This window comes from Geotrypetes seraphini, chromosome 3 (genome assembly GCF_902459505.1).
Source record: "Geotrypetes seraphini chromosome 3, aGeoSer1.1, whole genome shotgun sequence".
Taxonomy (NCBI): domain Eukaryota; kingdom Metazoa; phylum Chordata; class Amphibia; order Gymnophiona; family Dermophiidae; genus Geotrypetes; species Geotrypetes seraphini.
In genome coordinates this window covers 51,215,104-51,229,297 of record NC_047086.1, presented here as the reverse complement: position 1 = coordinate 51,229,297, position 14,194 = coordinate 51,215,104, and the positions used below count along the sequence as shown (strand labels likewise).

At 40.4% G+C, this 14,194-nt stretch overlaps 1 protein-coding gene across 4 annotated transcripts in view; it reads left to right on the top strand.

Annotated features, from left to right (window-relative positions):
* The window catches only part of KCNQ5 (potassium voltage-gated channel subfamily Q member 5), a 919,416-nt gene that overhangs the window by 736,896 nt on the left and 168,326 nt on the right, over window positions 1–14,194 (top strand). For all 4 annotated transcript variants that reach the window (XM_033936063.1, XM_033936064.1, XM_033936062.1 and 1 more), the window contains exon 4: window positions 9,340–9,515. In XM_033936063.1, coding sequence (XP_033791954.1) covers window positions 9,340–9,515 — 176 coding nt within the window. The remainder of the gene's footprint in view (window positions 1–9,339; window positions 9,516–14,194) is intronic.

Sequence of the window (14,194 nt, the reverse complement as noted above, 5' to 3'; positions counted from 1 at the left end):
CTCTACCTTTACAGCGAGATGGATCGACTCTTCAGCGCTACCATTATGGAATAATGATATGTTTAAGATCCTAGAATCTCCTGTGGCTTGGCGTGAATGGCAGAAATGCGGCATTTGGTTAGTGAGTGACCTCAGGAAATTGGAAACCTGGTCGTCCTTTTCAGATCTTTCATCCACTTGGGGCCTGCCAGGGACGCAATACTTTCGGTGGCTTCAGCTGATACATTGTACATTACATTATATTACATTACATTAGTGATTTCTATTCCGCCTGTGCCTTGCGGTTCTAGGCGGATTACAAATTATAAGAGATCTGGACATTACCGAGAGAATTGCATAACAAAGATTATCTAGAGAAATTACATAACAGATTATCTAGAGAAATTACATAACAGATTATCTAGAGATATTACATAACAGTGATTCATGTACTTTACATGGTGTGGTAGAGGATTCAATTATAAGAATTACATTTAAGAGAATCAAGTGATAACAGGATATAGTGGAGAATATCAGTATATACGGGTTACAGACGAGAAGTTACCTAACAATGACGTAAGAAGTTTGTTGGATAGTGAGGTAAATGCTTATTTAGGAATCTGAGTATTTTTGGAAGGAAAGGTCCTAGGAGTTGACTAATGTGATATTCAAGAGAGGGAGAGCTTGTGCGAAAGGGGAGGAGACTAGTTAGTAAGGACGTGTTTTTTGAATAGAAATGTTTTGATTTCTTTTTGAAACACTTTGATGTCTGTTGTGTTGATCATTAGTTTGGTGATGGTGGGGTCAATTTTCGCTGCCTGTGTCGCTAGAAGGCTGTCGTATAGTTTCTTACGTCGGGTACCATTATGAGAGGGGAAGGTGAATAGGTTTTGAGTTCTCCTTGATCTGGATGAGTGGTAGCGGTATAGGCAGTTGTTTAGGTAACAGGGGGCAGTTCCATGGGTTACTTTAAATAGAAGACAATAGAACTTGAATTGAGTTCTTGCTTTTATCGGAAGCCAGTGAGAGTCTACATAGGCGGGGGTGATATGGTCAAATTTGCTGAGACAGTAAATGAGTCTGACGGCTGTGTTCTGAACGGTCTGTAGTTGTTTTATCATGTTGTTTGGGCATGGTAGGTAGAGGCTGTTGCAGTAATCCAAGGTACTGAGTGTGAGGGATTGTACAATGATATTGTAGTGTTCTTTGGTAAAGAACTTTCTTATTTTTCTTAGGTTTCGCATAGTGAAGAATGCCTTCTGTATGACTTTGTGTATCTGTGTCTGCATAGTGCAGCGTCTGTCTAATTGTATTCCTAGAATTTTGAGAGTGCTCTGTATAGGATATTTGATTGCGTTTACTTCCAGTTCTGTTAGTGATGGTTTTTGTTCCTTCTCTAGTAGTAGGAATTTGGTTTTCTCCGCATTCAGTTTCAGCTTATGGTTCGTCATCCATTTTTCTACAGTTTCCAGTGTTGTTTTCAGGCGTCCCTTGGAGATGGGGTCTTGGATGTCAAATGGGAGAATGATGGTTATGTCATCTGCGTAACTGAAAGAAGTTATATTTAGGGCTTCTAGGGCAGTGCCTAAGGAAGCTATGAAGAGGTTGAATAGTATGGGTGATAGTGGGGATCCTTGTGGTACTCTGCAGGGGTTTGTCCAGGGGTCGGATAAAAGATCTTTTGACTTAACTCTATATGATCTTGTTTGAAGGAATCCTTGGAACCAGTTGTGAACTTTACCAGTTATTCCTATGGCATCTAGTATCTGGAGAAGTATTGGATGATCTACTAAGTCGAATGCTGCTGAAAGGTCGAATTGGATGATTAGTAACTTGTTTCCTTTGCTGAGGTGCTGTCTGGCTATATCTAGTAAAGATACCAGTAATGTTTCTGTGCTGTGATTAGCTCTGAAACCAGATTGAGTTGGATGCAGAATGTGGTGGTCTTCTAGGTAGTTGGATATTCCATCTCCCCGGCACTCCATGCTGAACACTGGCTCCCAATTAGCCAACGCTGTACTTTCAAAGCCCTAACAATTGCCCACAAGAGAATCTACTCCACCACCCCCTCCTACATAAAATCCAAACTTCCCATCTACAACCCCACTCGCACCCTCCGCTCAAAGTCAGAGACACGCCTATGCGTCCCCCCCGGAAGATCCCTGCTCACAGAAACTGCCCACAAACGATCCTACAGCCACTTCATTCCACACCTCTGGAACCAACTTCCCCCCCAACTTAGACAACAGAACTCATTATTAGCATTCCGTAAATCGGTAAAGACCCTCCTCTTCAATTAAAGATCTCCTCTGTCTCTCCCCCCCTTAAGCCCCACCCTCCACTCTCCTATCTCCTTCCCGAAATTCCAGTATGACCCTCTCTTACTCTATCCACTAAAAATTTGCATCTATATGCTTATAACTTTCCGTAAATTAAACTACGGTATTTCCCCCTTCTCTCTCTCTGCTTAATCTCCCTGTATTCAATTCTCTCTAAAAACTATAAATCCAACCACTAAACCTGTTGTACTACTTATATGTCTAGTTACTCCGCACTGTGTATGTTCATTTGTAAACCGTTCTGAGCTATTGGGAGGACGGGATAAAAATCTAAATAAATAAATAAATATTGTGCTACTAGACCCTCTATGAGTTTGATGTATAGTGGGATAGAAGCGATTGGTCTATAATTTGTTGGGTTGTCTATTGGGCCTTTGGGGTCTTTTAGTATGGGAGTGATTATGATTTCACCAAGTTCCGGAGGGAACTGACCTTCCCTGAGAGTGGTTTGCAACCATAGTGTGAGACAAGCTATGAATTTGGTGGATGCTGTAGCTAATAGGTAAGGAGGACAGTTGTTCAAATCACAGGAGGATTTGCTGTATTTTTTGTACAGCCGGTCCAGGTCTGACCATTGTGTCGTTGGGAAGTTGGTCCAGGTCATATCTGCTGAGATGGCTTCGTCATTTGTGGGTTTTATTAGTATCTCTTCTATGATATTTTGAGAATTGTTGAATGTGGCTCTGATTGTGATGATTTTATTTTTGAAGTGTTCTGATAGTTGTGAAGCTGTTGGAGTCTGGGTTCCTTGGGTGGCGAGGAAGGGTTTGGTATCCGTGAGTTTTTTTACAATGCTGAAAAGTTTTTTGGTGTCTGGTTTTTCAGTGCCAATGAGTTTGGAGTAGTAGTCTTTTCGTTTTTCCTTCAGTTTGATTTTGTATTGTTTTATTTGGGATCTCCATTCTGTTTTAATGTGGTCTTGTTTCTGTTTTTTCCATATCCTTTCTAGTTGTCTGCAATGCCTCTTTAGGTGTAGGAGTTCGGCGTCAAACCATTTGTCTGATGGTCTGCATATTTTGTTTTTTGTTTTTAGTGGTGCTAGTTTGTTTAAAGCGGTCTCACTAATGGTACGCCATGTGTTTATGAATTCCTTGTGGTTGTTTAAGTCTAATGCTGGGTCTACGGTGTCCCAGAAGGTGGTGGGTTCGATTTTCTGTCTGGACTTGAAGCTGGTTGTGCTTGGAATAGGTTTGATGTTATTATGCACCCAGTTGATGGTGAAGGTGTACTTGTAGTGGTCGGACCATAAGGTTGGATTCCAAGAGCCGTTGGTGATGTAGATGTTTTGTGTGTTGAGGTTGGGAGATGTGTAAGCGGCAATGTCAAGTTGATGGCCCTTTTCATGTGTGGGTTCAGGATTGAGTATCTGGTAAGATAGGGTGTTGAGGAATGAAAGAATGTCTGCTACTTGTTTGGAGGTGTGGTCTTCTAGGTGGAGATTGATGTCTCCTAGGATCAGGTTATGTGGGGAAGATAAGGAATTCTGGAAGATAAATTCTTCTAGTTCTTGTTTAGAGGTGTTCCATTTTCCTGGTGTGACATAGCATAGAAGGCAGTTCAGAGTTCCTGTGAGAGAATTGTCAGAGAGTTGGCAGGCAAGAAGGTCTAGGTGAGGGATGGAGTGCTTGGTTAGGACTTTAATGTTGAGGTTGTTTTTTACAATGATTGCTAGACCTCCACCTCTTCTGTTTTCTTTGCAAACTAGCTCTAGTTTGTATCCGTTTGGGCAGAATTCAGTAATGCGAGGATCTGAGTCGGAAGTGAGCCAGGTTTCGGCTAGGAAGAGGCAGCCTAAATTATCTTTGATCAGCCAGTCTTTGATTAGTTCTGTCTTTGGGCTTATGGATCGTATATTCAAATATGCGCATGCAATTGATGTGAGTTTAGTGGGAGATTGCGTAGTGTGAGTATTGATAAGTGTTCTGGATGGTGATTGAGGTTTTTGAGAGCTGGCCTTAGTTTTTGGTGGTGGTCTTTTTCCCCAGGTTGCGGGAATGTTTTCGTGATTGGATGTTGGACAAGGTATCAGGGTTCTGGGGGTTTGCAGTTTCCTAATGGGTTGAAGCAATCTGTGTGTTGTTGTGAGGATGGGTATAGAATGAGTGTGGTATCCATCTGTTTTCCATTTATCTATGAGAAGGGAGAGCAGTAGTAGGACTAGGCATAATTTGGTTGTGAGTGTCGCCATGCCTTTTTTTTTTTTTTTTTTGCGTGGATAAGGGGTGTTAGTTCTGGAGTTCTTTGCTCTGTTGGTGTTACCTGTCTTTTTGGATGGCCTATGCCTGTAAGTGGGGTTCGTGTGTGAGTTTTGAGTGGAAGTGTGAGTGGGTATTGAGACTTGTTCTTGGTGCTAATATATGTTTAAGCAAGTTAGGGCAAGCTGTCTATCAGCACGTTGTCTATCAACCATTAAGTATGAGTCTACAGTTAAATAAAACAAGGTAAATAAAGCAGTTAAATAAAACAAGGTAAACCAACTGTTAAGTGAAACCAGCAGTTGGACTTGAGACTTGTTCTTGGTGCTAATATATGTTTAAACTGGTTATGGCAAGAAGTCTATCATTACGTTGTTTATCAACCATTAATTATAAGTCAACAGTACAAATAAGACAAGGTAGACCATCAGTTAAATATCGCAATCTATATCAATGTATACCGGCCTTCCTGCTGGCTTACGGTGCAAGAGGGCTGTGCGCCATTGGAGGACTCAAAGTTAAGGAGACCCCCGCTGGTTTCGGGGGAGGGGCGGAATGCCTCACGCTCCCCTGCAGGATCGGGCTCCATTCCTTGCCTGAAGGTAGTCCGCAGTCAGATGAACCTGGCTTATCCCAGTTTCTGCGCTCCTTACCCAAAGGGAAGAACAAAGCATCCACGTGGTATCATCTCCTTCAAAGTGCTGAGTTCTCGGAACCATTGGAACTGGAAGTTAAATGGTGCAAGGACCTCAATCTACCTTCCGATGCCATCAACTGGATGGTCTTATGGTTGACCCTCTTCAAATCTATACGCTCTGCTTCTCTTCTACAGTCCACATACTTCCTTCATCATAGGGCAGTATGGACTCCTGTACTGTCCCCAAAAATAAACCAATCTATGTCCTCTTTATGCTGGTCTTGCACTAAAGCGACAGGTACGCTTGAACACTTGCTTTTTTCATGTCCATTACTACAAGATTATTGGAATAAAGTGTGGTCTACCATTTGTGACATCTTAGAGCTCAGGATTTCTTTAACTTATCCCATTCTTATTGCAATGTCACAAGCTATTATGGTCCCCATCCATGCTGATAAGACACGTCTACTCACTGTAATGTTATCCCTGGCTCTGCAGTCTGTATTGTTCTGTTGGAAAGATTTTACTAAACTAGATTTCCATATGTGGTGGAACGCTCTTTGCCTTACCGGAAAGTATGAAAAAGTGTATGCTGAAAGATCTAATTCCATGTCCAGATTTCTCGCTGTTTGGCAACCTCTCTTTCAATATTGTAATAACTAACCCTTGCATTCAAAGCTTCTGTATTCCTGCTTGCCTGATTTGTTAAGTGTTCTCTACTTCAATCTCGCCCTTTAGGCATGAGTAGTAAGTTATGTGCTCACTTTTTACTCTATATCTGGTATACTGGTATATTGATTCTGTAACTTTTCATTCATTTGGCACAGATCAGTTGTTTTTGATGGTAATATGCATCCTGAATTTACATTCTGTATCTTCTGTATTATCTTTTATTTCTGTTCCTTCTTGTAACTTGCAAACTTAATAAACAGTTTTGAACTCAAAAAACATAGATATTTGAAAATAAACTTATGCAGGGGTTACTCACTGAACAGCACTGCTCAAATGCGTTGTACAAAATGGCGCTGGTGATTGTTAAATGCCGCACGTGCGCTTTAACCACCACTTCATTCATTGTTCATCACAGTTTAAAGCGCCATTTCGCAAATATGTTTTAGTGTAAAGCAATTTTTATTGAAGCAAAAAGAACACTGCAAAAATACAATCATGTGAAAAGAGTAACAAATCCCCCAACACCCCCCACCCCAAACCCTACTCCTCCCCAACCCACCCCCAACCAAAACCATCCAAGCAGCAGAAGGAAGAAGCACGAAAATGCCAGCCCAGAACCAGCAGCATCCCAACCCCGTGCTACTGGGGAGGCCCAAGCATCAAAGTCCAAAACATCATGCAAACAGAGCTCTGTACTCTGATGAGCCCTGAGAGGAACACTAGCCCCCCTACATCCACTCCCATTAAAACATGTAGAAACAAAAAAAATAAAAATAAAAATAAAAATAAATCGCAAATATGTTTTAATTGAACTGACGCCTCAATGAATGTTAGATAATTAAAAGAATGAACACCAGTCTACAGTAGTATTCAATCCTCTTGGTTTTAAGGTATTCAATCTGAAAATCCAGCGTGATTCTTTTTGTAAAAGTTTCCTTTGTCTGTCACCTCCCCGAATATTTTGCATTTCTCTGTCAATTGCAAAACACTTTAGATCCCAAAATTTGTGCTGCGATTGTGTGCCCGTGCAATAAATGGTACGTGGGAAAGTCCATACGATCATTGAAAACCAGAATGATAGAACAGGTGAAAGATTGAATGCTCCTCGTGTTGATCATTGCAGTCAAATGCAGCACAAAATTTTGGACAACTGGTAACTCTAAACCCGCTCAGTTTAGAAGAAACAGTGTTCCACAGGTTAAATCATTCTGAGAAAAAACTTGTTTCAGAGCAGATGTAGAATTCTACAGCTATTTTGGAGGAGATAATTTTATAAAGCTATATACAGTAGGTGCACATTGCTCTTATAAAATAGGGCAATATTTACAATACATCATATGCATCTTTGTGCTGTCACGGCCTAGGTGCCCTATTATAAAATTGCCCTCCCTGTGTTCTCACAGCTTTATTAGGGCTATGCCCTATGTCTTGGCCAGAGTTCAAGGAGTTAAACAAATGATTTAGAAACTACACTAATAATTCTGTCATTGTACTGCATACTTTATATGTGAGCTGATCAAGTTATATTTGCTGTAATATATGCACCCTGTTTGTGTTTATTAAAATCTTTCTATACCGCCCATATAGCCAAAAAAGGATCAGAGCAGTTTACAATACAACTTAATCGAATGAAAAGAACTCCATTTAAGATAGAATAGAAAATATAAAAGAACAAAATTTCTAATACATCATATCCTATAGCATTCAATATTAAAAAATAAAATTAGAAATTGTTACTTAATACCAATTAGATATAAATTGTAGCATGGCCGTCCCTTAGGGTACAGCAGGGAGCGGCACACATCACTGATATAGGCCCGGTGTGCTTCCCCAAGTAGGAGGAAGTCCCAGTATTGGTGGGCTTACCTAGCTTAGAATGGTCCACAATAGGTAAGCTTTCAAAAATCAAATAGAATTTATTTGGCATTCAGGTATGTATGAGAATTCAAAACAAAATGGGTCCTGAAGTACAACCAAAAAACACAAACAGCAAAAACAAAGTTTCTCTCACCAGCCTGGTCTGGTAAACCCCCCGAGTGCTCAGTTCATGTCCCAGGTAAGTCCAGCTAATTTTCCAGCAACCAGCAAAAGCACGAATCACAACATCATCATTATTCAGTTCTTCAGTCAAAAGAAAAAAACCATTTCATCTCAGGCATTGAGGAACTTGAATGGGTACGGAGTGTGTTTGGTTACTGTAGTTCTGAGGAAAATAAAGGAAAATGGGGGAAAAAAACTTTTCGCTAGTTTCTATGGAAAATATTGATGCACATATTTAGAAGTATGGTAACAGACAAAAAAAAGGGATTAAATTAGCACAAACTTGAAACAGTGAAGAGTACTTGACATTAAGACTTCAGCCCTTATAGTACTGAACCAGCCATGGCTCTTTTGCACCAACCATTTCCCAGTCTTCATCTGGAGGCACACCTTTCCATCCTGGTTTTTAGCATGAATATGCCTTACAGATTTTGTACTGTGGATCTCCAGTATATGCAAATACAAGTATTTTCTATACCACTTTCCCAAGGGAGCTCAGAATGCTTTACATGTATTCAGGTACTCAACAAGCATTAGGGCTCACTATCTAATGTACCTGGGGCAATGGGGGGATTAAGTGACTTGCCTAGGGTCACAAGGAGCAGCATGGGTTTGAACCCACAACCTCTGGATGCTGAGTCTGTAGCTTTAACAACTGCGCCACTCTAGAAATCAAAATGTAGCAGAAGTGAGCCAAGTATGGGACAATGAAGCCATTGTGACATCACTGATGAGGTTGGCTCTTAGGCATTGGTGGAATGAGGCATTATGATGTCACAATACCAGCTCTGGTTACCAGAGGCTGAAACTTTTCACACTATTTATTTATTCAATGTTCTATACCATTCTCTCAGGGGAGCTCAGAAGAGTTTACATGAATTTATTCAGGTACTCAAGCATTTTTCCCTGTCTGTCCTGGTGGGCTCACAATCTAACTAATGTACCCGGGGCAATGGGGGGATTAAGTGACTTGCCCAGGGTCAGGAGGAGCAGTGTGGGTTTGAACCCACAACCTCAGGGTACTGAGGCTGTAGCTTTAACCACTGCACCACACTTCCCCATGTATATTCATTATAGGCATCCTGAAAATCAAATCAAGTTTCAAATTTATTCATGGCTTGATATACTAACCCTCACATGTATCTGGGCGGTTTACAATATTAAAAATTAGAAAGGTCTAATATAATTTTTGATTTAGGTGGGATAAAATAAAAGGAGGGTAAACCTAAAACTATGACAATTTAGGACTGATTGGAAACGAGAGGTTTTGGGGGGATAGGGAAGTTTTAATTACAATGATAAATAAAAATTGGTTAGGTGTTAGGAAAAGCTACACTAGTCAAATGTAGGGAGCTTGGCAATAAGTCACAAATGTGTGCAGACAGATTGTTGAGTTGCCAGCAAATTCATGCTGACTTCTTTCCTATGCATTTAACTGCCCTAAAAATGAAAGCCTTCTGTAACTGCTTTATTTCAGATATCATAGTGCTCATCGCCTCAGTAGCAGTTGTTTCTGCTGGAACTCAGGGAAACATGTTTGCGACATCAGCGCTCAGAAGCCTTCGCTTCCTACAGATCCTTCGCATGGTGCGCATGGATCGGAGAGGAGGCACCTGGAAATTATTAGGGTCGGTCGTTTATGCACATAGTAAGGTAAGTGGCAGTGTTTGAGCAGAGAAGCGCAGCATTGTATATGTTACATAAGATACTAACCTTTCCGAGACATCATACTGCGAGCAATGACTATCGGAATTTATCAGTCTAACTCCAGACTGTGCCGGACAGTATTGAATTACTCATCCCAGTTTCCAAGTTTGTTAAGTATTGGATAACTCGCCTTTCATTACGTCTAGGTGGTTTGCCACAAGAATAAAAATTGTTACAAATATAGGGGATTAGAAAAAAAAAAAATCATATACAGACATGTAATCAGTAAAACAAATTAAAATAGAGACACAAAAAGGAGGGAAAGGGAATAAATACAATATTCAAATAAAAGGCAAACGGGCTTACACAATAGGGAGGGGAAGAGTGAAGTACCTAAAAATAGAGTTCTTAAGGAGCGAAGGCATCCTTAAATAGAAAAGTCTTTAGTTTCGAATATATATGCTAAACTAAAACTAAACTAAACCTTAGGTTTGTATAACGCACCATCTCCACAAGCATAGAGCTCGGCATGGTTTACAGGGTTAGGTTGAAAAGGAGCTACAAAGAAGGGTTATAGGAAAGGAGCTAGGAAGATAAAGAAGGTCAGGGTACCAAAGAGCGGGAGGTGTTAGATTTTTGAAAAGAGCCAAGTTTTCAGGTGTTTGCGGAAGGATTGGAGGGAGCTTGAAATTCTGAGCGGGGATGTGAGGTTATACAGGTAAGGAGGATTCATTCCTGATATGGCTTAGAAGTGTGTTCCATAAAGTAGGGGCGACTACAGAGATTGTTATACGTTTGGTGTCATAAAACACTTGATGAAGTGACAAGATGTAGGGATCTAGTTTATTCAGAATGATGACCTTATCTCTGATGTCAGAATTGACGTCGGGGGAAGGCTTGTGGGCCCGATTGCACACCGCCGGCCCTTCCCTTAAAAAGAGTTGCGGCAGCAGTGGGCAAGTGGAGGAATTGGTGCGGCAGGGAGGAAGGCAGGCTTCGGTGCGGCAGGGAGGAAGGCAAGCAAGCTTCGGTGCAGGAGGGAGGAAGGACATAGGCTGGAAGGCAGTGAGGGGGAAGGGGCATGAACTCGGGACATAGGAAGGAAAGAAGGAGGAAGGGAATAGAAAGAGACAATTGTTGGGCCAAAGGAAAGAATGAAAGAAAGAATTATCTAGTACAACCAGAAATCACCAGACAACAAAAGTAGGATTTCAATTTAGTGATCAAAATCTGTCTGCTGCAGTATATTTGTCTATTTTTCTAGGGGGCTAGGTTCAGAGGCACAATTTGGTTCCGAATATTTTTATTTTGTTTTGTTTTTCCTCCTCTAAATCTAGGGTGCGTCTTATGGAGTGAAAAATACGGTATGTATGTATATATATATATATATATATATATATACATACATATATATACATACACACACATACATATATATACATACACACACATACATATATATACATACATACATATATATACATACACACACACAGTATAGATAGGCTTAAAATATTTATTTGTAATGCCCTAGGCTCATAAAATTGCATAAAATCATGTTTCTGCTTTGAGCGGGGAATCACAGGAAGAAAATTAAGACTGTGGTTCGGGGATGAAAACCGCCAGGACGGGGAGGGGGCAGGGATGAAAATGTGGGGACGGAGATGAATTTTTGTTCCCGCATTACTCTCTAGTAGAAACACAATTGTTTCTGGAAGACAGCATGAATTTCAGTTGCTAAGGGCTTTGTGCTTTCCCTTACTCTTTTCTTTTGTTCTTTTTTTTTCACTTTAAATTCAAGGAGGCAATCAAACCATCCCCTAAATCCCCCTGTTTCAGAGGAGGAGAAGGGAGCAGGAATATTTTAGGCAGAAAAGGAGCTAAGGAGGGACCCTTAAAAGGCCTTACCCTACCTTTCAGGACTTCGGAGAACCAGTGCTAGAAATGTCAAGCCATTTAGAAAACCATGACCCACAGGTTAAGATATTGGTACAAAGGCAACAGTCCAGGTGTTCATTCAGTTAAATAGTCCATGAACCAATCTCTGATTCATTTATAGAATGCAGTGAGAAAGCTAAATGCGGACTGCATGTGAGGATGCTAGACCAAATTAATTCAAAATCTGTTGTACCAGTCCATACTGCAACCATCCGCTGAAAGTACAGAATACTGTACTGGCAAGTTCCAGTGCTATACCACTCCCTATGCTATGTTGATGTTTCTGTGAAAATTTCCAGGTCTTTACCTCCATCTACTGGTAAGGGAATTTAATCCACTTGTCTGGACTGGTCTAGTAGGATAAAAAGGAATTACTCTTATCTAAATTACCTTCCACAAGCATTGATGAAGAAACTGTGAAATGAATAAATTGAAACAAGTGGTTCTATTAGACCAATATCCATTTTTTTAATTTGTTCACTGCTTTCACTTAACAAATATTGCCCTGGTCTGATATCATGTGTACTAACCACATGCATATCAAGGGACATATATTGAAGACTCAGCTCCCATAGAGATATCAGAAAAATCCACATAAGGGCATTAGCCTCAGCCGAAGTTATCCTTAATTTAACTTCCTTTCTTTCACAGGGTGAAATTCAATTTAACATCAATCAAATGTAGAACAGGAAAGTAACTGCTGAGATGATTCTAGGATACTTCCCAGTTGAAAATAGCTTCCAGAATCTCTTTTCACTTATAAATAGGAACAGAACAAAGGCAATTTGAAATAGGTAAAGCACATATGCAAATTTGTTCTATTGGCCACCTTAGGCTGTGGCAATTAATGTGCTAATAGTTCTTAGGATTCTGTCTCTCTGTTTATAAGAACATAAGTTGCTATACTGGGACAGACCAAAGGTCCATCAAGCCCATTCTGTTTCCAACAGTGGCCAACCCAGGTCATAATATAAATATAAAACAGATTTTCTGTTGCTTATCCTAGGAATAAGCAGTAGATTTCCCCAAGTCTATCTTAATAATGGTTTATTGGCTTTTCTGTTAGGAAGTTAGCCAAACCTTTTTTAAACCATGCTAAGCTGACTGCTTTCACCACATTCTCCGACAAAAAAAATTCCAGAGTTTAATTACAACTTAGTAGCTTTATTGCATGGCCCCTAGTCCTAGTATTTTTGAAAAGAGTAAACAAGTGGTTCACAGCTACCTATTGCACTCTACTATCATATCTCCCCTGAGTTGTCCGTTCTCCAGGCTGAAAAGCCCTGGCTGCTTTAGCCTTTCCACATAGGGAATTCCCCTCAGTGCATCAAATCGTCTATGACACAATGTGAAAATCCATTTTTTTTCCATTACAGCCCCCTCCTTAAGGAACACTGTGCCTGAACATCTCAGACAGGAAAACTATTTCAAAGTTCAAATCAAATCTTAAATCATTGTTGTTTAAAGACGCATATAATGTATAAAAAAAAAAACAACTCGAGCAAGGAATCATTTTCATTACCCCCTCCCATTTTTGTTCTCCTCGTATCTCTACTTTCTTTTATTACATTGTATTTCTTTCTCTCTATCCCTCCTGTTTCATGTTGGTTGATTATTATCTTCCCTGTAACTGTTATTAGTTAGTTTGTTTTTTCTATGTCCAATTTCATTGTAAACCGTTTAGATGTTTCTGATAGACAGTATATAAAAAATCAAATAAACTTGAAACGTAATCATTTTCTTCGCTCTTCTCTGTACCTTTTCTAATTCCGCTACAGTCAATCCTCGGTTTGCGAGTAACGCAGTTTGCAAGACGAGCAAAACATTCTCACAAATTGTGCCTCGCAAACTGAGCATTGACTCGATTTGCGAGCCCCCCTCCCCCAATCTGGCATCCCCCACATGCCCACCCACACAAACACAATCTCTTACCCCCTATCTGGCACCAGCACCAACGTACAGGACATGCCGGTGCAGTTGCCCGAAGATCCTCCCTCTTGCTTGTGCTGGGCTTTGAGCATCTGTGCATGCTCAATGCCTTCTAGTTCTCGCTCTCTCCAAGATTCTTGGAGATCTCAACATCTAATATACTCTGGAATTCATTGCCAGAGAATGTGATGAAAGCAATTAGCTTAATAAGGTTTTAAAAACAAAAAAGTTTGGATAATTTCCTGAAAGAAAAGTCTAGAAGCCATTTTTAAGATGGACTTGGGGAAATCCGCTACTTATTCTTAGTAAAGCAGCATAAATTCTGATTTTCTTCTTGGGATCTCCTGGAAACAGGATCCTGGGCTTGATGAACTTTCAGCCTGTCCCAATATGACAACTCTTCTGTTCTTATGCTCTTAACTGGCATCCCTCCTCCTCCTCCACTGTGATTGGATCCCTGTCTTCCTTAGGGCAGAAGATGGGAAGTGTATGTGATGACTGTCTAAGAGCCTGTTTGAGAGTTTCATTCCTCTATTAAAGTGCCTAAACTCCTGAGGTTCCTTTTTTACCTCTGTAACTTTTAGGGGTTGTCCTACTGGCTTTTTATACCCACGTCTAGTCTGTTGTGGGTATCTCTTTGCTCCAAGCTGTTATTCCTTATTACCCCCGTCAGTGGTCCATTAGCAATCTTAAGCTGGTAGTAAGATCTCCTTTGAAACTGAAATCCTCAGAACTAATCTAGAACCAGAATGGATCATCCTTGCAGTGGTAGTGATATTTTCTATTACTTTGTTTTCAAGTTTAAAGTTTTATTAAGA